Source organism: Pipra filicauda, unplaced genomic scaffold (genome assembly GCF_003945595.2).
Source record: "Pipra filicauda isolate LSUMZ 115617 unplaced genomic scaffold, ASM394559v2 scaffold56_size3634133_pilon, whole genome shotgun sequence".
In the NCBI taxonomy this organism is placed as follows: domain Eukaryota; kingdom Metazoa; phylum Chordata; class Aves; order Passeriformes; family Pipridae; genus Pipra; species Pipra filicauda.
This window is the reverse complement of record NW_024104720.1, coordinates 1,179,541-1,206,845: the sequence shown is the minus strand read 5'-3', so window position 1 is coordinate 1,206,845 and position 27,305 is coordinate 1,179,541. Positions and strand designations below refer to the sequence as shown.

Here is a 27,305-nt window from a genome sequence, read left to right as displayed (position 1 = left end):
CTCTATTATTAATTTCTTTTGTCAGTACTGTTATTTTTTCCACAGTTACAATGTGTAGGGAGTCTGTTACAATGGGATACATCATTCCCTTGAAAGGTTTGGACTTCAGATAGGCACAGAGAGTTAACTCAGTTTCTAAGAGGATTTATGTCTGAGGTTATTAAGGAATTGCATCTGGAACTGGATCTAGCACTCTGGCACTCTAACAACACAACCACCTAGTACTTCCCCCTACTATTCTGTCCTGTCAGGTTTGCTTAAATGTTTGTTAATTAAATCCCAAATATCGTTCATTGTAAAAAATAATGAAGAGTAAATACAAAATATGCTAAAAAACCCTGAAATTATAAAAAATTTCTGTACCAGAAACAGGATACTCTGGATGGAGGGAATTGGAAACCACCCTTTCTTCACCTGTGCAAAGAGCCCACTGTAATATATCAGTTTATGCTACCAGAGTCTTCTGTATATATTTGTCAAGGATCTTACACTTTCTATATTAAACTTCTTTAGTGAAAGATGAACCAGTATTTTACCTTTCTGAAAAATTAAATTTTATATTGCAAATATGTTTTCAGCTATGTTGGTACAAGTTTTTGTAAATCAGTGAATTTACACAAGATATTCTCAGTCTAACACATAAAAGCATTTACTTAATAACCTTTATTATCCTCAGAACTTTATCATCTTCACAACACATACACTTCAAATAGGAATGAACAGGTACTACAATGAACTCTTACTAAGCAATTACTTTTTTTTTTTCCAATTCTACAATGCCCCTGTTCTTCAACAAATTGCAAATTGCAATTGTTTATGCACAGCTGGATGTTAAAAATTATTTAAGATCAGTTAAAAAGACACCAACCAGTACAAGGGAGATAAACTTTCAGATATCTGGATGCTGACTAATGAACTACTTTGCTCTGAGTGATACTGGAAATTCAAGGCTATTAGGGTGCCCTATTCAATATTCTGGAATTAAGTAAATAATGCATTTTGTTCTGTAAACTTTAAAGAGTGCTTTATTTGGCTATCCCACTCCAAAACACAAGCATGAATCACAGAAGACAACAGTTTTCTTAATGTAAAACAAATTAGCTATCCAGGATAAATATTTACTAGTCATACATTTTCTGTCTTTGATTTGCCAGGATAGATAAAACTGGTTTTAGGACTTGATTGAAAAATGTGGCACTCTTTACTTATGTCTTACAAGAATGCCATTTCCATTTTCTGCAGATATTATTTATAGATATTTTCTATCTTTGGGTGCACAGACATTAGAAATTTTCACAAACAATATCTATACTGACAAATAAACAAAAGTAGTGCTGCATGAAAAAGCACATTAATGTTTTTTGAATTAGCTGTCTCATGATAGAGCAGACTGGTGTTACAATCAGAGGAGTACAAAGTTCCAAAATTATTTAAGTACTGTGGATCCTATTAATTTGTAATCGCTTCAGTTACTACTCGTATGTAAGTATGACAGTAAAATCCATATAACATTTAGGCCTACCACTTTTGCCTGTCATCCTCAATATTTTCATGAGGAAAATTTTTCCCAACAGTGAAATTTCTTCACAACGTGGAAGAATCTCTGTTCAGCTTTTGAAAATATTGGTTAATTGATTTCATTAAAGTGGGCATTAAGTAAGGGAGAGAAGAATATGATGAATAAATCTATCTTCATCAGATAGGGCAAGCTTGCTTCCATACATTTATTGGACACTTATCTTAAGTGTACAGCGTGGCTTTGTGAAGAGATGAGTGGATTTCTGTCTCATTGTGAGAAAGTGTACAGATTTTTAAATAATAAAAATACACTATGGCTCCATTTTAGTGCAGTGGAGAGTGGAACTAAAGTATTTAGAGTGTCTTGAATTAGTCAAAGATTCTCATTAACTGTTGTTTATAAAGCTTTCAAAAATCTCTTTTATTTTCACCCATTTATACATCCACTCCTCTATTATTGGAAAATAATAAACAAAAAAATTAAGGATACGCTCCTTCTGCTATCAGACTACTAATGAACAAATTTTGCAAAATTCCCAGAGCTTGGTTACCATCTTTGATCTTCCTAGGGCTCAAAGGAAGCAAATTAAAAATGCATTAATTTTAACTGGAACAGAAACAGAGGGGTGCAAGGGAATCAATTTTGTCAAATGGAAATTACGAAGTCAGTAGGGGGAAATACATTACTTTTCAGTTTTGAAAAGATTAGTAGAGGTAATGGAAAGTAGAATAGAATTAGTATTAAAAATAACTGTGCAATTCTGGTTTTGATATGTCTCCTTTTTGTTGGTTTGGGCAGCAGAATGTCTTCTGCTCAGTGAGAGGTGGGAACTACTTTTATGTTTCCCTTGGCAGTGGGAGGGCTGGCAGCAGAGATGAGAGGAGAGAGAGGAGAATATCAGTGGCAGGAGAGCACATGATGTCCTGAGGAAGCTTTAGTGAGCTGAACCATTTGAAGAAGCCAGACCTTCTGGTAAAACTTAGAAGGATAAGAAGCTGTCTGTTTTGATGGGAACTGCACTGTCTTGGGGTTTTGGGGGTGTTAAAGCAGTCCTGCATAATGACTGCTCCTGCACAACTCCTGCATGCCAAATAAAGCCCATACACTTTTGATAAATACCAGAATCGTAAGAAATTCAAAGTCGTGGTATTTAAAGCCTCCATAAGTTTTATATATTCTGCTCCTACAAAGACAAGCATTTGGCCATTTTTAGATGACTACAATAAAACACGAATATGATGTGGGTCACAATATTGCTTTGTCACAGTTCCTATTTGAAAGTGGAATACATCTCAGTTGACGTTATAAGCTTGTCTTACCGTTAACATAGTACATTCTGGCTTTGTCTATTTGGATTTAATTCTTTAACTGTGACATCAGAGTGGGGGTTTTTATGTTTAATTTTCACTAAAATAATTATCCTTGTACTCAATTATTACTACCCCTGTAGACTTCTGGTGGCATATGTCTTTATGCTGACAAAATTTGTTACAAGACAAATACAGAATATAGTTACACAAGGGATGTATAACAGCGTCTTTTCTTGAGGCTTGTGCTGCTATAATTTTGCCAACATTATTCTACTCCTTCATGATAATTCATAAGCTTTTCTCTGTATTGGTACTATCACAGGGCAAGAAACCAACCACAACAGAGAAAAATGACTTATCAATCTAACCCGACTTAGCTATGCCTGTCAGGCTGCCATCTGGCAAACTTATTTTCATGTATTTGGCCTCCTAGGTCCTTAAAAGACTACTGGAGAGAGCTATGGTCTTCATGCCTTACAAAGATGGGTAGGAGATTGTACAGACTATGTTGTTGACACTAGGATGGGAGCCTGGCACTGCAAGGGAATGGTAGGGCCAAGACGTTGGGAGCAGGAAAGAGGCTGAAGATGAGAAATCGGGTTTGCTGCTAGGAGCTTCAACAGGGAAACCTGTCCATGTGAAAAGGGTAGGGAAAAGCTTGGAACTGTATACTGGGAGAAAATGTTGAAGAGGGAGACTGAATTTGTATAAAATTCCCCTAGAATTAAACTAAGTTTGCAAGCCAGTAAAGACAGGAAAGACTGTAAGAACTGATGAAGAAAGCTGAGTATGATGGAATATAGAGCCTGAGTTTGGTATTTAAGTGGCAAACTAGTTGAGAGACTAGGTCTGACTTAAAATTAGATTACAATTGAAATTTAGAGGCAAAATGGGAGGCCTGAAAAGTAGGGACCCAGACTGGGAAAGGAACGTAGGAATTAGAAAGGAGTAAGAGGCAAGAAAAAAGTTGAGATTAGGACTGGCAAAAATGGTTGCACAAGAAGTGTGGGCAGAGCATAAAATCTGAACACAGGATTTTAGAATTTCACTGTTCTTTTTCTATTACTATGTTCCTATAAAACCTACAGGCAAAATCTGTACCTTGTCTTCCTGTTATGTGGTTGTACAGCTCATGATAGCTACTAGTGACTGTTTTAGCTCAAGCTGATGAGGTGTGCAAAGATGTAAAGGCTCCTTTTGCTGATGCGTGCAGCTTTTAATAATTGAATTCTCTTTCTTTTGGTTTTCTTTATGAAGAATGGGCTCATGAAAACATTAAAAGTTCTATGTTGTGGCTAAATGTCGATAACTGAAAACCTACAGCTTGCTCAGATCTCTACAATTTCCATTTCTTTCCCCATGTGCATTCCCCAGTTCAGCCTTAGTTTTCTACATAATCCCACTGTCATGGAGCAAATGTGGAGTTTTGAGAAAGATAGTCTCATGTATAAGACAGTTAAATGCCAAATGAAAAAAAATAATTACTTCACAGAATTATTTGTTATGCTTTAGGAATGTCTTTGAGCATAGTTTTCAGAAATCATTATTTTGTTTCATTGTTTCTGAGAAGGAAATTTATTACCTGAGTGAAACAGAGAAGGAATTCTCAAAATTGTAGCTCATTGCCTTCCCATGTTTAACACAAATCTGGCCACTCTACCTCCATAATTTGTATACTTAATGTCTTGTAAACAGGCACATGGGAAAACTGGAAGGAATAAGACCATCCAGGCTCTTTCTGGGGAGCAGGGCACACGGATTACTCTGAGCAGCCCCCGGTCCTGATCCCCCCAGGTCAGGGTGGGCAGCAGCTGGCTGTGTGCTCCTATACCTGCATGGTGCCAGCTGCAGGGAAGCTGCCAGTTCCTGCAATTGCACAGTGTCCCTGGGGGGAAAGAGAGATTAAAGCAGTTGGAGTGTGCACGATTATCAGCTTTTTTACTGCTCTCTTCTCCTCACAACTTGTCTCTGTTGATTGCTATCTGCACCTCTCATTTGACTACCTCTGTGAGAAAGTTTATAGAATGAGTGTAACCTCTAGACATAAATTTGCTATAAGTTTTTTGAGCCACCTGTGGAATTTAGAATTTATTACAATCTATAATTTTTCTCACAAAAGTGCTAGAGGTTTAAAAAAAGTTACCCATTATCTTAATCATTTAAAAATAGATGAAGCCAAGTTCTCCAGATTATAATGACAGAGGGTTTAGGTCAGAACCTCACAGGCCATGTCTCCTTTATTCACTTTAATCCTTTGTAGATGCGGTTCTGTATTAGCATGAATATAGTTCATATCATCCAATAGTTCTTTCTGTAATCACTGCTATAATATATTTTTCCAGGTCAGTTTTCAGACAGTAAATATTCATACTTTTGCAGAACATTTTTGTTCAATCTAGCCAGAGCTTTTTGTGTGTATGAAAAAAAGTTATACGATGGATTTCCCCTGGAATACACATGTATTCTACTAAATATATATGAGAGATCATAAGTCTGAAGACAAGATGTGTCAGGATCCAGAAATTTACTTTGGGTAACCATACCAACAGTATAACAATCTATTAGGGACCATCTGCTGAAAATGAACCAGCATATGGATACCTAAAGCAGTGTTCAGTGTTATTGTTCAGTTCCTGAGAGTAAGAAATAAGACAGCAGCTTGAAATTTGCTTATGTTTAGGATTTTTTTTTTATTATGAATATTTAGCACTGGACAAAGTAATCTATGAAACGTACAGCGCAGTGTGTAAATTATTCAGGTGACTTCATGGGTTATTAATATACAGATACAGTATTTCCTAAAGCGATATAAGTAGAAAGCAAATTATTTTTTCCCTCAAATAGCTACAACTATAAATTTTAAGTCCAAAGCTTCAAAAATAGTCAATGTAATCCTAGAATCCGTGTTTAGATGTAAAATAAGCATCCTGGTTTTCATAAGAGCTGATCAGCCAAAGTGTCAACCAAGGAACAATAGGAATCATATCTCTAAAATTTACATTCATATAAATATGGATCAGGGAGCTAAATCTCAAGCTCCTGTCACAGAGAGAAACTGAGCTAATGAACTGTACATCTAGGAGAAAAATCTGCTTTTGAAGTAATTTATGTATGTAAATTTCTGCATGGTACAGTTTGATAAGGCTCAAACTCAGTAGTGACAAAAACAATGAAAACTGTGTGTGAAATGTAACTGCTCATAAATGGTACTACAACCAGAATTTCTATGTATTATGAGACTAATGGATGACAGAGAAATAAAGACATGTCGCTACACAGTATGAGGCAATTTTTTCCTGAATAGCTTGAAATTGGATTGTAAATGTAATCAAGTGCATTGATGTTCCTAACTATTTGGTAATGATGTAGTATGCTTTCACACAGAATTTTTCATTAAGGAAAATATTAAAGTCTAGGTATTTTAATGTTATCACAAACAAAATCAGAACATTTCTTCTAGAACATTTAAATCCTTTATGCACTTTCATTTTTTTCCTGAAGATTGGGATTCCTTTTGACAGTAAACATGAGAATTCACAGCTCTCGCAGAAATTCCTTCACCCTTATTGCCAATGTGACTTTGGGATCAACAGGTGCATTTCTCTCGAAGGTGAATTTGACCTGCTGTGTTGATGTCATATGCAGCTCTCTCAAGGCAAAATGTCTTGCTTTATTTATGGTAGTGAACAGAAGTTAACACAATATTCAGGGGTGTTTGTAATACTGTTCTCTAAAGCACAGTTCAGCAAAAATGGCTGGTTCTGATTTTGTCAAGTTAGATTTCTTTAGTGCCATTTTTAAACGAAAATGCTTTTTATTTTTGTCTTTTCGAAAGAGTTTTGTGAAAAATAGCCATGTTGTATCACTCTGTGGGTTCATTATGGTTGGATTAGCAATATTAGTAAAACAATCACCTCTCCAATTCTCTAGTGCATTGTAGTCATAACTAAGGCTCAGGTTTTCAAAAATGAGGATTTTTATAACTTTTTTTAACCCGTCACTGAATCCCTCTCCTTCTCTAACATCTGTAAAGTTTCTATTTTCTACATCCCCTAGGGAGCATTACCACTAGGATGTTCCTGCTTTTTTTTATATGAATTGGAAAATAGGAAATGTGTCCTCTGATTGGATAGCTTCTCCTGGCATCAAGGCATAGAGTCAACAGATCCACATTCGCAATACTGTTATTGAGAGGATGAGTCTGCCCAATGATGCAATTATCCTAAACAGGAGTTAGCAAAGAGAACGTGCTTTAGAAATGTGTTCTTTAACAGGCTAATGACTGTAGCTAATTCATTCTCAAAACCAAGCTTTTTGATGATATCCAATTGTCCATTTTTGTCAAGAGTACTACACACTCCACTATCCTGGAAAGCAGAAAAAGTCATCAGGTTCCTAGACTAGATGGATCACAGTAGATTCTCACAGGAAACAGAAATGTAACTTTTTTGTTTGTTTTTTATAAATAGATATACAAATCTTCCATGAAATTAATCAAAATATCTCTAAGAGTGTAAAACTTAGCTTTTTACTCCCAGTGACTTACTGGTCAAAAAACCTTGTTTCTACAAAGCGTGCTTTCTAAAATGTTAGCATTCACTCACTAAAGCTAGTGTAATTGCAGTGTGATGTGTTCCCAATACTAATCATAGAATCTATTATAGGAAATACTCATAATAGCTGTTGAAAAAAACATTGTGGAGTTATTTGGAACAATGTATAATGTGTTTTCAATAGTCCTTTTTTCTCATTCCATTACACAATAGAAATTAAGAATGTATTACAGTACAGTTCTCTAAAATATTAATGGCTTTAATAACTATAAGATAGATATCTCCCCCAACCCACATATGGCAAAGTTCATCCACCTACCACTGACTCTGCATCACCAACCTCATGGCGCCATCCCACTTGTGTCAACCCACTTAATGTAGGGGACCAACCCAAAGGTGTCTATTAATCATACTGAGGGAAAGGAAGGAGTAGCTTATGCGGTGGAGAGAGTATCCTGAAGGTAAATTCAGGAGTGGTTTTATGGTTCCTTTTCCAGCCTTTAAGACTTTATAATTTTTTGCCCCCAAAACTCTATTATTTTTTCCCTTTCCCCTCCAGCTCAGAGGAAGAACTCTTATCAGCATGATTTCTCTATGTACCAGGGAGAGGAATATTTGGTTTCAGATTTCTGAGGGCTTTTATAATTGCTGTCAGTGCTATTCATTTAATTGAATAAGGTCTAGGAAGCTTCACAGAGGGATCCTTTAAAAAGGTTTTTTCTCTACAGATTCCATCCCCGGAGTCTGGGGAAGAGACAACTGAAAAAAAAGTTAATTAATACCATTAAGTGTTTATCCAGCTAGTGCCAGAAGGCAAGGGACAGCTCTGTCAGCTAGACTAGAAATGGTTGATCTACATGAGAGAAATCAGAATCACCTTCTTAAACAGAAAACCCCTACATTTTAAATGAAAAAGAAAATATATATATATATATTTATATCCAAACCTATAAATAGATACAAAAATACTCCCAGACTTGCTATGCTTCTATGAATTCAATTAAAAACCCAACCAACCAACCAAACCACAAAGATTTACCTAATAATTTACCTTCCTTCAAATCTAAAGATATTTTCTTCTGACAAAGGCAGGCGAAGTTCCTGGTAACAAGAAACTAACTCTGTTACCAGGAACAAACAAACTAACTCTGAAAAAAAGACAGGGTAAATTAATTCTTCAATCGATGTTGAGAAGCCATTGGTAGAACTCAGTACATCACTAATGTTGCATCCCGGAGGAAAGGGTTAGTCTTCATATGCAAGACTCTTTCTTCTTGGTTTAGAATGAAGTTCAGCTTTAAGTTCTATGTCATATGCATTTGCAGAGTTGATTTCTAATAAGGTAAGAAATAACAAAAGTTTTCCCTAACCTTAACTATAAAAAACGAGCCTAATGTTTAATTACTGTTGTTTGCCAGATTGCCAAGTAATCCCATGAACTGATTGACGATAGTGTCCTTCAGGGCACAATGGATGTGCTTTAGGAAGCAAAGGAAAAAAAAGCCCCACAAAAAGTCTGTGAAATAATAACTAAATGGACAATTGAAGTTACTGTGGCACGTAGCCTGTGATAGTTCTAGAAAATCCCCTGAAGTTTCCATGAGCAGAAACTTTATCCCAGAGAGATTTAGAGAGATTTTATGTCTCCTTTGATCTGACTGCAAGGTCTATGGAAGGTAAAGATTTTGATCTATCTCCATAGTCACAAGTTTTCAGAATAATTTTTATTTGCTCATGCAACAATGTTGCTGAGAAAAGAATGGCTTACCAGTTTCTCTACTGAGTGAATTTGTTTTGAGGACATCGTTTCCAGATATATAGTCCAGACTGGTAGCAATGGCATTTATAACAGTGGGCAGATCTGCCAGGATGAGACAGATTCACCTATCCAATCACAGATGGTAGAAAATATGACTCACAGATGCTGCTGTGTGAGAGCTTGGCCTCAGGAAGGATTCAGAAGCACTTGCAAAAACGGATTTTATTAGCTACTGTTCTTTTCTCCAAAAGCTGATTTACTGTGTGCTAGAAGGAAAATGAAAAGGGAAAAAATAAGAGCTTTCTTCTTAAAGAAGAATGATATATTTGATTGTGAGGAGCCTCAGTTGCTTGTGACTTTCTTTTGTCAAACAGATGATTTGTTGGATTCACAATATCTGAGTCAAGACTCCTTCAGTGCATCTGGTGTTTCCCAAGGAGTGAATGTACTGAACTTAAGGAGTGCTGGTGGGTGGGAGTGATGGCTGGGGAGAGGGAAAGCTGGGCTTCCTGCGGGTGGAAGGAGGAGAGTAGCAAGCCTTTTAGAAATGCTGCTAGTGATATACCAGCAGCATTTCTCAGAGCAAATTTATGTTAGGACAAGCTACTAATCATTGACAGAAATGAAAAATAATTGAAGTTCAGTGTCTTGTTCTGAAAGCTAGCATTTTGTTGGAGAGTTCTGCTTCAGCAGAAAAAAAACCATTCCAGCAATGGTTTTGCCAGGGATAGACCAGCACTGTGCTGAGCGTGTGAGGCAGCCCCAGGCACACTGCATTCAGCCTGCTCACCCTGCACACAGCATCAGTACCCCCGTGTTTTACAGAGCTCATTACAGTAGTGTAGGTCACTTTCTCTGGTTGTCTTATGGGCTCTCTTTTGCTTGCCTTCCTCCTGGCTGTCTGGCAGAAGTAAAGGACGAATAATACCCACTGCCAGTGACAGCTGCTCTTAAATAACTCTCCCCTTCTGTCCAGAAAAGGTCCATTAACAGCATAATGTAGGGAAAAATAGCTCCAAGAGGTATCCAAGGCAGAGCTCCACTGTTTGTTATATCTCTACTTTTATTTATTCTAATAACTACCTGTCCAAAAAAAGGTTACCAAACTTACATGTGAACTAAAATACTGACAGTAGTGCAAGGTCAGGTATGAATGAAAGAAAGACATCCAAGAGCAAGGAGGAGTGGTTAGCAATGTGATCATGAAGTGATTTATTTTGATCCTATGAATGGATTATGAGTATTACTGCTTTTAATAATATCCTTTCATTCTTTTGCTTCTGACATTGTACCAGTTTAATTAGTATTGTCAGATGTTGGTAAATCTGCATCTAAAATGCTCACTATTTTCATTAGAAAGATAAGATGTTTTGGGGTATTTTTTCAAGGAACCTTTTGGGTTTAGGAGGGCAAAGGGAAACATTTCTGGTAGATGCTTTTCACATAGCTTTAATTTTCTCAAATAAGTATTTTTAGCTGAAGTTAATTGTCTTCACATCCTCTTAGGGTGTGGGGAGGGAAGAAGGGAGGGACATGTTTCAGAATAGTAATTTTTCTGATCCTAAATTGTGCCCCAGATAGGTGGGATGAATTGTCCTTTAAAGGCTTCTGTCCTTGCCCACTGGCTACTTGAGAAAGGCTAGCCAACTTCAGTATAATAAACCCCATCAGTTAAAAAGAAAGGCCAACAAAAGTATGCCAATACAATAATTTCCCTAGCCATTTAAGAGGGAGGAAAAGAAATTTGAGTTGAGGTGTCTACATGTCATCTAAATCCAAAATCTCTTTGAACTTGACTCCCCATGGTTTTTCTCTTCCATATCTCCATTCATACTAGGAGCAGCATTAGGTTTGTTTCACTCAAGACCTGTTTAGAGGCATTGTAAGGGAGATTAAAAAATGCATGGGCTTTTTTTTACAGCTGATAACTTGACCCTTTTCAGCTTTGATTGTCTCTTGGTAAGCAACTAAAAAATTAGGCAATAGTTCTGTTTTCCCAAAGAAGACAAGGGACCAAGCTGTGTCTGAGAATCTTTGCTTAATATCTGCTTTCATTTTAGCTTAATAAGGAAACACATTTCAACAGTCTTTCTCCCCTTACACATCCCACCAAGGCACCTTTTCCTTGCAAAGTTCTCCTTGCCAAGCCATCCAGCAGCAAGATGTACCACCATGAAAGTTGCAGCCTTCCTCTTCATCTGCCCTCTCCAGGCATGCCTGTGCTATCTCTGATGAAATGGATGTACTGCTTCATTACTGCTGCAAACATGTGGAAAGCATAATTTTCCAGTCCTTTATAATGATGGTGGCTACATGGATTTAAATAACTTATCTCGGGAAATGAAAATAATGTATTGAGTCCTTTAACTCATTCTGATTGCTATCTTAGTCTACTCCAAATTATCTGTAAAATAAACCAGCAGATTAACAAAAAGCAGTGCACAATGTTGCAGAAGCATCTTTCAAAATAAAGAATGTATCACAGCAAACAATATGAAAACCAAACTTTCTAAATTTCTTCTTACAATATTTAAAATTTTATTCCTTTTTAATAATTTCCTTAAACTTGATAAGAATTCAATGCAAATACAGTTTTTTCTAGGCAGAAATAGTAACCTTGCCAGTATTAGCTGACACTAATACTTCATAATGCATTTTCAAAATCCTAACGATTTCATTAAATTGAACTGAAATAATCACAACTTTATTAAGCTTCTCAGTCTCAATATTTTTGAATATTTCATTTTGATTAAGCCAACTATTTCTGAGAAACAAAATTTGGGAAAAAAATATGTGGCTTTGTCCACGTTAAAGCAACTTGGCAACATCTTTTGACTGTTGTATGAGTGTTCATTAGTAATAGAGGTATATATTAATTTAAAAACCATGAACATAGGTTCAAGAGCACCAACATAAAGTTAATTTAAGCCTGACATTTCAACATGTTTACAACTTGGCAACTAAAATAATGTCTTTGCAGTATATTTTTTGTGTTGCTATGCATATAACATAGGAATTGCATAAAGCTATACAAGATTGTAATATGTGGTTTGGCTTGTTATTTTTATCAGCAACTCTTGTCTTTCTTTTTTGAACTTAAAATCCTTGCAGAATTAAAAGCATGTCTTACACGGGATGTGCATTAAGGCCTCTGACCTTTGTTATATAGAAAAAATACATCATTCCTTTCTACTCCTTGGGTAACAAAGGCAAATGTTAAACACATAGACACACAAAAACTCCAAAATAAACTTATCTTTTGATACCTTTTGAGCGTGTTTTCCACATCCAAGAAGGTTATGAAGAAGTGAGCACTGTAAATCTTAGTGAAAACTATCTCAACTCCTGCTACTCTGAGAGGTGAGATGAACACTTTTCCACATTTGCATACATAGACACAATAGTAGCACCCTAATTTTTTTTTTCTTTTTCCAGGAGTTAATAATAAACCTGGACTTCAATATTAATATTTAAGAGTCCTCCAAATTTCTTTTTAGAAATTGGAAAGCACTTTAGATACTTCTAATAATGATGAAATGAAATAAAATAATTTATGTATTCTTGTTTTCAACTTTCCATATTTCTGAAACTTTTCTTTGTTCATTGTTAAAAACCTTTATTATTAGCAACCTGTATTTTTCTCCCTGTATAGGAAAAAAGTTGTACAGGGATCTATCTATGGCTCATGGGAATCTCCCTGCTTCTTTTTTCTTTTTTTTTTTTTTTTTTTTTTTTTTTTTTTTGTCTCTCCAGATCATTAAAGACCAGAAGCTACTCGTGATAGTTGGAGGGATGCTACTGATTGATCTTTGCATCCTGATTTGCTGGCAGGTTGTGGATCCTTTGAGGAGGACAGTGGAAAAATATAACATGGAGGTATGTCCTCAAGCCCAAATAATACTTGTGGTTGCATATCAATATCTACAGCTTTCTATAAGACCAAGCTACAAATGCAGTAGGTTATATGAAAGCAAATCAAACTGTGTATTTTGGGGGAGGAAGGGTTCTGTTTTTTAAACCAAATAGAAATGAAATAACTGCAACCAGAAGAAATTTTATCTGTAGTTGAAGGTGCCACAATTCTGTCACTTGTGAGAGATTTTATTTGAAAGGGTTGTAAATACAGGAGAGTCCTCTGCTAAGACTCTCTCTTAGAGTTTGTTGCAATAAATAATAGATTATCAGAACCCATTAGTGGATTTCAGTAACAGCTCATTCAAGATAAGTGCAGGAGAGGTCACTGCTTAGACTGCATTCTTTGTGGAGGTGGTCAGGAATTATGTTACCTACTGCTATATTTATTTTTAGTAATTTTATATTCATACATCCATACTGATTGTTCGTATTTTAATGTCATTCTCAGAAAGGTCACAATTGCGATTTGGATAGGGAGGAAGTAATAGGGAGGAGGTGCTAACTGTACATATTTTCCAGCATTCTGGTTGGTTTCTAGAAGGGGAGCTGAAGTAGAGCTTTCTGGACAAACTGACAGTAAGAAACAGGACAGCAGCAATGCACAACCAGAAAAAAATAAAAACTATCTGTATGTAGATAAGCAGTTTTTGAGGGTTTATTGCTTCCAACGTGGAAACTGGTGATATCTGAAAACTAGATCATATGAGGGCAGTCTAGAGATGTTATTCTCCAATATTTGGCAATCAGTAAGAAAAAGAATGGGAGATTTCTGATGTTAACATGCACAAGAAAAGATATGCTATTTTACTCCATTGCTTTTACTTTGTTCTTACTTTGCAGGGTAGCTCTGGAATTTTATTAGGAGAAGATTTTAATTTTTATTTGAATGTAATTTGTAGAAAATAACTTAGAACAATGCCTCCTGAACTGCAAGGGTTGCCTTTCAAGAAATCATTTTAGAGTCTGAAAAGATATGTCAGTCATTCCATAAAGTTTGAACTTTTTTTTTAAAGACTTCTTAATTAATATGGTTTTCAATAAAAAATGGAAAATGTAATTGAAATTTGTCTTGTGGAGATGTTGCTGCTCTATGTGTGTACAGCTTAAAGCCATAGTAGCTTGTTCAGAGCCTTGTTTACATCATTTTGTTCCAACTGTATCGGAACTGATATTTCAATTGTCAGTATTAACAGTTTCTCTGCTCATCTAAAACAAAACATGAAAAAAGTCATGAAATCCAGCTGAAATAATGCTCATTTAGAAGGAATTTTACTTTTTACTTTAGTATAACTAAAAATCCTGATATCTAGTCTTACCAGAATCACTTAAGTGAAATGTCCATAGACAGCAGCAATTACTGTGAAGTTATCAAACCATAAAATGCCATATATTTGAGAAATAATGTTTACTGCAGTTTTAAATTATTGCAATTTCCATATGAACTTTTCAGTGTTCTTTTATCATGTAACGTATAATACTAAAAACTTAGTGTAATTGTTCCGCGTTTGGGGCTGACTAGACCATGGGGCTGCACACCAGTTACCTGAACTTTTTAACAGAACTGAAATTCTCTGGGAACTATGTAATCCCATGCAAAGTCACGTTCAGGGAATGCACACATGAGACTGTTTAATATTTTGAGCACTCAGCGTAGAATTGACTTGAACGTACTGTTAAAGCTCTTAGCTATTACTATAAGTTTTGCAGAATGTTTTTTAAGCTGGTGGATTTGGGGTGGGAAGAAAATAAAAGTATTATGCAAGCAAGTCATTAAAATATTGTATGTGCATAAAATATGTTTATTATATAAGCCATGAGGTGAACTGCAATTTGCTTTCCTGATGCACACCTCTTCAGGTCTAAAAAACTCCTTAGTAGAGGCAAATAACTAATTTTTTGCCCCTATTATTATTATGCTATAATATAATTAATATCATATCATATAAATAAATTTTAAGTGCAATGGTCAATTATTTAGTTGAGCTGGACTGAGCAGGTATTATCTTTTCTGTGTTTGAAAAGTACTTACCACATAGTAAACACTGCTGGAGGCAAGTTTCTGTTTTATTTCAGGAATATTGTGTAACGTATATTCCTTGTCCCACTTGCTTCTATGAAATAATTTCAAAGGGATTACTTCCCTCAGTTAAAGCTAATCCAAGTGATGAAGACTAAGCTAACTGTAGGCTCCAAGGTTATGAATGCAATCAGTCATTCTAGCTAATGAACCATTTGAGTGCTGTTTATGAATACTCACTGGCTTCCTACATGATAGTTCTGCATTTGGTTACTATCAGGTGATCCTCTCTTAGTTGTGTCTTCGTAAACACGTCAATCAAAGTAACCAAGAAAAGAAGCCTAAAAACTGGCAGTGTCCTTTGCTGTTTGCCATTATTCACAAAATAGTTTGTTTCAATGAATTAACAGCAGTAAATTATCAAGAACTCTTAAAAATTTCTTAAATCCAGAATGTAAAAATTCAGGCTCCTTTTCTGGAGTAGTTTGCAAAGTCCAAGCAATCCATGCCTAAAAGCTGAGGATAGGCAGTCTAAATCTAAAAATACAAAGGGAAGTGAAGGCTTTTGTGGAGATTTTCTGGCCCTTACAGAAGACAAAAGTCACATGGGATGTTGGGTCTGTCAGTTTTCAGACTTGTCTCTGGCATCCTGACCCCAGATGTATGGGTTCTTTATGAAAAGCACATCTGTGGCTGCTATAAGACACCATTTTAAAGTTTTAATGACTGAACCATAAAGCATCCAGATCCTCCGGTCATCAGTAGGGTGAGTGGTTTATGGTATATGATATATGGATAATAAAATTGCTGGATAAAAGCAAACAGGTTAAAGATCAAGGCAGGCACAACTTTAAAATTTCCAGAACTATATGTTGATCTCCTGCAGAAGAACTGTAAGGTTGCCCCTATGTACATTTCATAGAGTACTGTAGGCTTGATTTTCACATAACACAAAAGTTTACTGACAAAAAATGCTTCTCAACTTCAAGCAGCAGTGCAAAAAATAGGAATTAATCCATAATATTACCCCTATTCATCTGTTTTGCTAGTTGCACTGGCTGTAACATTTTTCCTTTTGCTAATTTTTCAGACCAGTGGAGAGACCAATCGCTTTTTTTCTCACTAGATTCTTCCTAGGCTGAACTAGGAATTTGCTTTTTTCATCATAAGTCACCTTTTTTTTCATTGTCAAAATGCTCTGTGGTTATGATCAGATCTCAGCTAGGTTTCTGCCAGACTAAGTGTCTCCCAGTTGTATGAACTGGAGCGTATCCTTCCTCTCTGTCTTGCTGTCTGGGTTCTTCAGCTCAACAGGCCATGAGGAATTATGGTACTTCTGTGTATGTAACTGTGCAAGAGCTTTGCCCCAGTAGAAAGGCTTTACCATCTTTTCCCAACCATCTGGATTTTGTCCTGGTTTCTTAAGAAGGCCGCGTTTATGTACAAGGGGCTCTGTGTGGTTTTTTCCTACTGCCTAACAAACTTTTCCTGTTTCAGTCAAATCTGACAGATTTGAGAAGATACAGTCTGAAATAGCAAAATCCTTTACAAAGTGGAGTCTGTGCAATAACCATAGCATAATTCATTTAGGTACTTAGTACAGTTCAAAGGGTCTGTGTGTAGACATACAGTCACACTCACCTCTTGCTCATAATGCAATAGTGTAATAACTCTTTTACTTTATAGTTTAGCTTGAAAGCTTATCTTCTCACAACACAACAGACTGAACCTCTGTGGCCAGGGAAGATAGACAATGATAGTGTTTAATAAATAATAACTTGTATACTAGGGGAGATGGACTAGATTTTATAATTCCCAAGGTAAAACGATCTTCATTAGTGTTAGATTCAATAAAAACAGTACCTTGCACACTGGATTCTACAATATTTCTTGTAGAATTTTAAAACCTGTTAGTCCAGTGCAGCAGCCTTTCCATTCCTTGATATCTTAGTACCAGTTATGTAGTTATCTCTGTGATGTTGTCTCTTATACATTCTTATGACAACAATATCAATACTTAAAAGTTAACTTTATTCTGATATCTGGAATACTAGTATTTAATGTTTCACACTGAATTGTCCTGGGATGGTAATAAATGTGAAATGGAGAAAAAGTGCCATTTTAGAAGACACAGAAGAGAAAGAGAGATCAATGAAACCCAACCTATTTGGGCTTCTAGCATTGATATAGATGCAAAGTGAGGAGACTAAGAATACCCAACCTTATATGAGGATATTGCAATAACAAAAATGCCAATATGCAGGAAAAATTGAGTATGCCATGCCAGTGTCAGAGTAGTGCAGTATGTTAACGAAAAATCAATTCAAATTACCATATTAATAATTTTTGTGCATTCCAAGTGTATAACTATGCTGTTGGATACATATTACTAACCAACAAGCCAGAAGGCTAGCTTTGACTGATAAGTTGAGGGAGTCATAAACATCACAGAAAGCAAAAAAATGCATATGTGAACTAGATGAATGTGCTGCTCAGACTAACTCATTTGGTAACTGCTTTGTAATTCAACAGATTAGAGAACCTACAGAGAATTAACCCTTCATTTCATTCTGAATAGCATACAGAATCTGTTCCAATGTCTAGATATCTGAAGGAGTTTTCTCCAATATATTTCCAAATATATTGTTCTTAGTTTTCATAGTTTGAAGAAGCAACAGCCGAAAAAGAGCAGTAGACAGATACTCAGGCTTCAGAAAAGGGAACAACACTAAACTGAGGAGAGACTAAAGAGGACACTGTAGAGAGTTAAATCTTTGTGGGTGATCTAGAGATTAGTAAGAATACCAGATTTGAGACACAGAGTAAATGCATGCCACACATTGAGTAAGACTTGAAAAAGAAGAGACTCAGCATGACAAAGCAGCAGGAAGACATCCTTCAAAAAAATTAAAGTTGTATCCAAATGAGGAAAACAGACAAGATCATAAAGTCTACTAAGTTAAATGTAGAAGACAATAAAGCAGTCTAAAAAAAAATCTTGCAATGAATGAAAAACTAATAATAAATCTTTCTGTAAATACAGATAGCGGGAAGTTTGCCAGGGAACCTTTGGAACAATATTTGATCAGAATAGAAGAGCATTACCTGCAGAAAACAAGACCGTGTAGAATGATTAAATGATTGATTTGCTTCATTCAGAAAAATTCTTAGTGGAAGAGTTTGTGGAGATTGCTGTGCTAGAACCCTTCTGATGAACCCACTGAGGAGTAACTGGAGTTTCTGGTAGGAATAGAGAAACTGATCAGAAATAAATCACTGTAAAAATATTATATTCTCCCAGGCTTTCTAAAGTAATTCAAAAGAGTAACAGTCAAACTACCGACAACAGTATGTAATCATTAGCTCAGAACTACTTTGATATCTGAGCAAAATGTTGCAAATGTCTTGCCATGTTTTCAAGACAGAATGGAAACCTCAGACTTGTAAATTAAAGTCTGTAGTAGGCCACCTTATAAAAATTATAATCAGGAGTAGAATTAGTAATTGATATGCTACATTGAGGAGGAGTTGACATGGCACTTGTGAAGGAACAAGTCATTAAAACTTATTGAAGTCCTTTGAAGAAGCCAGCAAACATGTGAATAGAAGCTGACACAGCCTGCTAGGTCTCCAGAAAGGACTCATCAATTTCTTTCATCAAAGGCTCTCGTGGATACAAAATAACCACGGAATAAGAGAGAAGCCCTGAAATGGGTATTAAGTTCTTTAGAATAAGGAAACAGAATTAAGAAATAAATAACAGTTCCTTTTCTAGTATGGACAGATGTAGCCAGTAGAGTACTTCAGGGCAAGTTCCAGTCTTTGTGCTGGTACCTGTGTTGTTCAGTGGAAGAGAAGGTGAATGACAAGATGACAATGTTTTAGTGGTTATAGTAAATTATTTCAGAAAATAAAAATGAGGGCTGATTGTGAAGAATTCTGGACAGATCTTGCAAAGCTCAACATAAAGTGGAATTCTCTTTCCTTATTGCAGCTGCAGAAGCAAACCTAAAGGTTTCTCTCTCATAACTGAGATGTGATGTAAAGAATACTCAGCAAGGAATGCATGCACTAGGTGTGATAGAAAAGGAAGGGTAAAAGCATGTCCAAGGTAAGCATGCTTCTATACCTTGATGGACTAGTTAACTAAGAGGAGAGGCCATCAAATATAAAACTTTTCCTTTGGACAGACTATTGTCTTGTAAAATTGACTTGTCTCTACATTTTTAAATGAAAGTTATATGAAAATTTGGATTCAACCTGCACAAATGTAGATTTTTCTCCTCAGTATTCATCGTCATTAATGACACTGCTGCTGTAGGAACTGGAAAATACCCTGGTCCAAAATTATATAGAGAGTGCAGGGTGTGCATGTGTGTGTTTGTATACACATGATAAAAATGTGGGAGTAACATAGGTATGGAATTGATAAAGATGTCTGTTTCAAATTCATGTACTCAAATAAAATTATGTAGATTCTTTGCCATTTTGAAACAATCATATCATGTTCTTTTCTCTTTCTGCATATGTGTGTATGCAGAAACAGATGTGTTTATGGGGTGTTGTTTACAATGTGCTGTTGGGCTATTCAGTCAGCTAACAGCTGGATTAGAGAGAACTTTGTCAAATGTGTAATATGAAATGAAGAATTTAATTGGCTGAAGTAGTTTCTGGGGGTGTTCAGACTAATGCAGGTCAGAGCTTGTTAGTCAATTTGTTCTCTAAATATCATTATGCCCATCTGTTTCCCCTACTATTTTTTAAATAAATTTAATTTCTTTCCTTCCAATCTGAAATATTACAGACTGTAGGAGCCAAATGTCTCCTGAAATCTGTAGCCTGCTTTAAAATCTTGCCATTGTAGTTCACAGCAGGCGGCTGCCAGCAGTAACTGAAACTGAGAACTCTTACTTGCATCTGCTGGGACCCACCGGTGGCTGGCAGACATTCCAAAGGAGAGGAAAATGAATGGCCATTAAAGTCAGCTCTAAACCTTCCACCAGCCCAGAGGATGTAGAGCAGGTCCAAAGAAAGAGTAACTATTAAAGAGTAAAAACTGGTTTACTTCTCTTTCTCATTTGACATCAGTTTCCAAGGAAACAGAACAAAACGTGAGAACTGGGAGCCAGCAGCTGAGATTGACTCAGCTGGTGGCTAGTCCTGCTTCTGTTCCCATGGAAACACGTATCAAATTGGGAAAAAAAAATAAATGGGGCAGGGCCAGTTACAAAATGGCAGGACAATGGCTGCTGCTTCAGCTACTTAATAAGATGAGGCTTGCTGGTATTTATTCCTCTTCAGTATGCAAATCCAATTTTAGGTTTGCCTCCATTATTCACTTCCCAAAAAAGCACTACTTTCCAACATCAGGAATGTAGGAACCACTATCATGGACAAGGCTTGTAATTCCTCTTGTCCAACAGGTTGTTTAAAACAATGACTGGCCCAAATACCTTCAGAAGTGGATGATAGAAGTGTGTACTGCACATTTGAGAGTTTACCAGTCACACTTGAAATGTCGGCCATAATTCATAATGAGTAGTGACTTGAAGTGTACGGTTGAGTATATCTCATAACTCTTTTATTCCCTCACTAGTTGAACACTTTTGTTATTCCCATAAATGTCAGGGGGTTTTGACTCTTGCTAACATTGCACAGTTCAGTGTAATTGCTAACTAGGCAATGTGTGAAGAAGTTCTTTTTTCACTTTTGGAAGTGTCGTTTTTCAATCTCACTGAACGTACATTATTTTTCTTTTAGGGAAAAAAAGAGAATTGAATCTTCCATGTCTCCTTTTGCAATACCAGTTATTACTATGTATCTGTGTGTTTGCAACATTATTTTCCTCTTTTCTCTTCGGTAGGCAGCCCCAATCTTATTAAGCTCTTTTTCCGATGACATAGAAACTATAAAGCATCCTTTTTAGTTAGGATGACTAATATTACATATTTTAGAAGATCTATGTAATGTGTTTTATCTATTATTCATCCTCTTCTTTATATTTAGTGTATTATTTTTCACTGTTGCACACCACTCAACAAAATTTTGGACTTTACTGTCAAAGCAATTCCCAGATCAATTCCACGAATTAATTATGACTCTGAGAAAATATATAAGCAGTTTCACTGTTTTTAGGTGAAAATGGCATTACAGTTACTGAAATCAAATTATATTTGTCATCATAGGGCCCACTCAGTTACTTTCCTCACACATTTTTAGACTCAATTAGCTTCAGTATTTTTGTCTGCATATTTTCATGCTTGTGCTGTTGAGCAACACCGATTTTAGTATGGAATTATGGTTCTTAGAGTGGAAGAATTATTCTGGAATATGGAAGCATGATAGTGGAGCAGTTTTAAAATACAATTATTGTTACTTGTGCTACAGTTATGTAGTCACACTTCTGGCATGTCACTGCTGCTCTGTGAACTCTTTGCTGTAGCTCCTCCAGTTCTGAGGACTCTGCTACCAGAGGTACCCAACAGAACCCATCCTTTCAACTGCATTTGGAAACTCAGATTATTGTTTTTCCTTTGGGAATTCCAGGTATAATCCCTAGTTCTAAGTGAAATTAGTCTATTGGATGAAAGGAAATCAGATGCCAGAATCTAACACCAGGAAGGCAACACATAAACACAGACTAAAGCAATTATTTACCTCTTTTGATGAGGGTGTAGAATACATAGTTTTAGTTATACCCACATAGTGATAAACTGGTCCTAGTCCAGGTAACTAGGACATAGGCTTGGTGGCTATTCCTGACTTTAAACGTCACATACATAGGATACAATCATTCAGGTTTATTTCTCTGAAACCTAAAGCCAGATCCAAAGTTAATACTGATTTTATGCACCCTTAAAAGGCTGCAAACAACTACAAAGTTGGTATAGGACAACACTGATACTTTTTGGCAATTAGAAACTGACTACCAAATAGCAACATACCTGGCTTTGGAATATTTCAGCATTTGTTAAAGCAGGTCCCATAAGACTCCAAGCCCCAGGAGCTACCAGGTCACCAGCTTGGCTAGGAGTTTTACTTTAATATATAGATATAGGGTTCCTTAATACCTTGAGATAGCATCAAGAGAATAAGCCACGAGTTTATTCTCAAGGGATTTCTTTATTAAGTTAGGGAAGCAAATAAAGGAACTTGGCCTAAGTTCAAAAGGACACTACACAAGCTAGACAAAAATGTTCTACCACAATACTGACTCAGCATATACTATTAATCCACAACACTTAATTCAAAGTCCAACCAACTCACAACACTGAAGTCAAGATCCAATAAACCCACAACACTTAAGATCCAATAAATCAACAACACTTAAGGCAAAATCTAACCAATTCCACAACACTTAAGATCCAATCCCTTCAGCTCCAAGCCACCCTAAGCATCAAGAAAGGAGAAAAGAAAGAGTAGCAGAGGGAGCAAGAAGAGAAAAGGAGAAAAAGGGAGAGAAGTGTTGTAGAAGACCAGCTCTCACAAGTCCACGTGGCAGGGCCGTACCATGAGGCAAACCATATGCCTACGGTTTTATCTGCTCTGGTCCCTGTGGCCAACCCCTCCAGGTGGGATCTCTGACCCACCAGCCACTCTGGGGTTCCAGGCCAGGATGAGGGACAGCGCCTTCACTGCCCCTGCCAATCTGAGCCTGGCTTAGGGGCTGCAGGAGATGTGGTGTGTCACAGTTTTCCCAGGCTCCTTGTGACTGACAGCTACTCTGGGGATTCCCCATGTGGGTTCCAAGGGCCTGCCATGAGGGATACGACGCCACCCCACCTCCGTGAGGTTCGACCCATTCTTTCCGCCTACACACACACTTACACACTCCCCACAAGGTGGTTCTGACCCAATAATAACTGGTCTGGTGTCTAACAGTGCCACATCAACAAGGGCTTAGAAGCTCATCTCCTCATGTGTTTTCTTTTTTCTTTCAGAGAACCTAAACTGTATATTGAGAGTCAAGATTTACAGGCTTTGTAATCCAGACAGGAACATTTTTTGCTCTTTTGTCACTGATTTGAGTTTTCTTAATATCAGAAGCAAAAAAGACAATAAAACTCTCTCTCCAAATTTTAAATCACGAAAACCTGATTTAAAAAAACTTCCAGAAAACAGACTCTAGGAACTGATTAATCTTCCTTTTTGCATTCTATCCTGGGTTTTCAATGTCTAACCCTTTCTAGTATTGTAACATATCTCTTGTTTTCTGGAAGCAAATCACCACTGTATAAAGAAAAACAGACTTTAATGTTTATGTCAGAAAACACATACTGATGTGGATGAAACAAACCATAATGAATTACTCCAAGAATATGCTGAGGCTGCAATAGAGATCAATAAAATCCTTCTCTGAAGATAGAGAATCTTGCATTAAAATATCTATTTAGGATAACAAATTGTCTAATGTAATTAATACTTCTTTGGGGGGAAGAATATTCCCTTGTTCCTTCAAATGTTTAGATAGGTTGGTACTGAAAAGATATAACATGGGTATCCTGGTACTTCTTTAAACTTTCAGTCATAAGCAATCTTATGGAGAAGGCAAGCCTCAGCTTACGTTACAAGCAATAATAGTCAATATTGTTCACCTGGACTGTCCTGAGTTCTGGCCAAGATATTGTGCTGGAATGGATTAATGGCAGCCATTAGTCCTGTTGTCAATTGGGACAAACAAGCCATTGAGTCACCAGCCTCAAGATCTTTATGCAGTGCTTGATCATCCCAAAGGTGCACATTGGCTTTGCACTAAAACCACTTCAATGCTGCTCAAACTTAAAAGATACTGATGTACTTTCACTTACAGGGGAAGTACCAGGTAGAGTACGTCTGATCCTAGCACACCCAGGGAGATGTGGAACCCAGGGAGACAGGGAGTACCAGCTAGACAGCATGGGCACACACAGAGGCAATAAGTAGATGGCGGAGTGCTGCAAACTTAACCCAAGTAAAATAGACTTTGTGCTGGTGGGGAGAGGCCTAAAGAAGAGTTTCCATGACCAAAGCCATCCATTTTACTTCTATGCACTACAGGTCATTTCACTTCTGTATTTAGTTGTCCTGGAGTCCTCGTTGTTACTAGGCTCTCTTACAGAGCAGCATCTGTAAGCAACGTACTCTATTTCTTGAAGACTCTGTCATACCCCGGCAAAGGAATGCAGTCACAGTTGTTTAGACCTTGTCATCTGCAAAACACAAATACAGTATATTTGGATGTGAAAATATAGATATATTTTGAAAATTATTTAGGAAAAAAGTGCTAGTGCCAACAGGATATTTGCTGCAAGTGCCTTGGGCCATTCTCTGCTTGCGTTTCCCATATGGTAGTAAAATCAGAGCTTTTATATGCCTATATGATGTAACTAAAGCTTGCTTCGCTTTTGAGGATAAAGTTGTTTCTTCTCTGATAAGCATACTCTAAAATTTAAATGGACATTTCATACGTGAGAAAAAGCTTTTTTTTTTTTTTTTTGGATCTGCCAAACATGAGAATGAACTTTTCTACAAAAATTTCAGATTATCACAAATCTCCTCACTCCTACAAAAGCAAGGATTGTTTCTCAATTAGCTTTCTCCAGCATCAAGATCCAGCAGAATGTGTTTATGCATATACATTTTTATTTTAAAATGTCTTTCTGTATATACTCTCTGTGGATAAAAGAGAAGAAGCACATAATAGCTGTTAACTGCATTGTTAATGAGGCCAATATGCATTAACAACACTTCAATGACATATGTATTTTTTAAAGCTGTAAAATGGAGGATGTCTTGCTTTTTAATGACTTCAGTCACCCTGAAGTCTACTTTCCTAACTGTCTTTGTTCTCATTCCTCCAGCAGCTGTAATACGGGCAGTGCATGCCTTCCTTCCATGCTTCTCTACCCTCCTGTAATGCTTTCTCCTGCCTCTGTCCATGAACTCTCATGCTTACCAAATCTTACCTCATGCTCACCAAATCTTACCTCATGCTCATTTTCACTACTCTAATCTTCAGGTCATTCATAAAACTGACTGTGTGAAAGGACAGCTTGGGTTAGCTCAGCTTTAGATCGCTACCCACTCTTATGCAGCTGTTAAAGTGTGGTAATGACTTAACTGCAGGTGACCATGGGTCAGGAGTAAGCAGAAAAAATGAAGAATGGATGCAGATCTGATGATTTTCCAAAAGAGGTACGAGGTTTATGTTTTTGTTAAGGATGCTCAGGCTGCTCAGATCCAATCATTCATTTTTTCTTTAAAGAAAGAGTTACAAATTGCACATCAACCATGAGCTACACAGGTTGGTATCGACATGCTTTTGCACAGTCAACCTGAGGCTTCCCAGTAAGACCTGATTTAATGGCTGTAGTAAGACTCAAATATAAATGCTTACTAAGTTATGTGGAAGAGGTGGAGCAAGTTGCTAGTGGATGAGGGTGACTCATAAAGGGAGAGACCCATTCCCCACAGCTGTAGTTGCCAGGCAGCTTTGTCCTTTTTTTTGGTGGTGGTAATCGAGAGTATTTTCACCAGAAAATGCTGAGACTTCATTCTATTGTCACCATTACTTCTCACCTTAAATCCAGCAATGGATCCATGTCATGGATCCAGTGTTTTGATTTTTCACATACATTTAAAGAAACAGTGTTGCATTTTAGGTACTCTGAAAACCTGTATTAGCCATCCTAATATTTCTCATGTAATTTCTACTATAATATATAACTTCCTTATTATGATTGTGTTATAAGGTACCCTTAGTTATCTCAAATAACATCTTGGATTTAAGTGATTGGTGTATTTATTTCTTTAGAATTCCCATTTTATTCGACAGTTTGCATTCACTCTGAGATATTTGCATCTGTGACCCAAGTAAGCATTTCTGAGAATTTTAGGGCTCCAAGAATCTTTCAAAGCAGTTGATAGTTCCTTTATTACTATTATTATGTCAGGTTAGAGTTTACAGGGCTAGAATCCTCATTTTATGGAAATACCCTGCTTACAGTTTAAAATCATTATGTCTGGGTTTTTTGTTAGCAAATGAAATATTGTGTAATTTGTCCTGATGTGGAAGAGTGTCTTCTAATGTATTCAGAATTAGATACTCCAAAAGACACATATTTGTGAAAAAATGCTTCTCTAAATATTTAATTTCAGTATGTTGCATATAGATGTACATGTATATGTATGAATGAGTGTTAATAGATACATATATATGTTTAATGTTTTGATGATATTTCAGTTCTGGCATCTGGTCAGGGATGATTCAGATGACCAAATGTCCAATTAAAGAATTTATTTTTTTTTAATTATTTTTTCTGTTCATATGTTTTTCCAAAAGGCACAGAGCATGGAGTCTCTCTTGTTTTATGGCAGTCTTGAATGGGTGAACTCCTAGCTTATGTGAATTTTCAAGAATCTCTTATGCAATGGTAGAGGACCTAAACATAATTAAAACAACCCATTTGTTGTCCAGATTGTGGTAGGTGAAAGCTGGATATTCCTCCTGTTATTTATTTCTGCATGCTGATTACTTCTCTGCAGAAAAGGGATTTTAAATTTAACAGCTCTGATCGGTCCTCTCTCATTTTGTGAGACTGTTGCAAATAAAAGTGGAACAGTACATCTAGGACCTAAATTGGTAGAGCTAATGATTGAAAGTTCCATTTACTATGGAATTTCTGTTTGCAGTAATGCCATGGAGCTAGCACATAACTTTGTGCAACAGGTAAAAGCAAAATGAAAATTTCTTGCTGCCAAGGCAGAGGCATTCTTCACCTTGGTTATATAGGTTGAAGGTACACATCTTTAATGCTTTCTTTGGAGTCTAATCCTACAATAATGCTGTGAGCAGTTTAAAGCAAAGTTTTGTCATATTCTTTATTTCCATACATTAAAATAGAAGAAAGAGGAGCCAGTTAAAGCACTATGGAGAAACACTGAGGATGGAAATGTACATGTGCTGGCAAACCATCAAAGAACATTATAAGAAGTGGCATTACAAAGGAATTAAGCTGGAATAAGATGGAAGAGATCACTGTGGGGGCAACAGTGTGATAATTTGGATATTCTTTCCATATTTTCCCATGTTTGGAGGTTTTTTTAATAAATTAATAAAATTTTAATTAATATGAAATGAGATCCATATCATAAATTATCAAAGTAGTTATTTAAGCTGTTAAAATAATCACCTTTGACAAGTCATTTCCACAAGTCCCTATGACACTGATTTCATAAATTGAAATGCCAAGCA

At 36.5% G+C, this 27,305-nt stretch overlaps 1 protein-coding gene across 1 annotated transcript in view; it reads left to right on the top strand.

Moving 5' to 3' along the window:
- GABBR2 (gamma-aminobutyric acid type B receptor subunit 2) overlaps nt 1-27,305 on the top strand; it is a 471,821-nt gene that overhangs the window by 320,800 nt on the left and 123,716 nt on the right. The window contains exon 13 of the mRNA XM_027741022.2: nt 12,895-13,017. Within this exon, the coding sequence (XP_027596823.1) occupies nt 12,895-13,017 (123 nt within the window). The remainder of the gene's footprint in view (nt 1-12,894; nt 13,018-27,305) is intronic.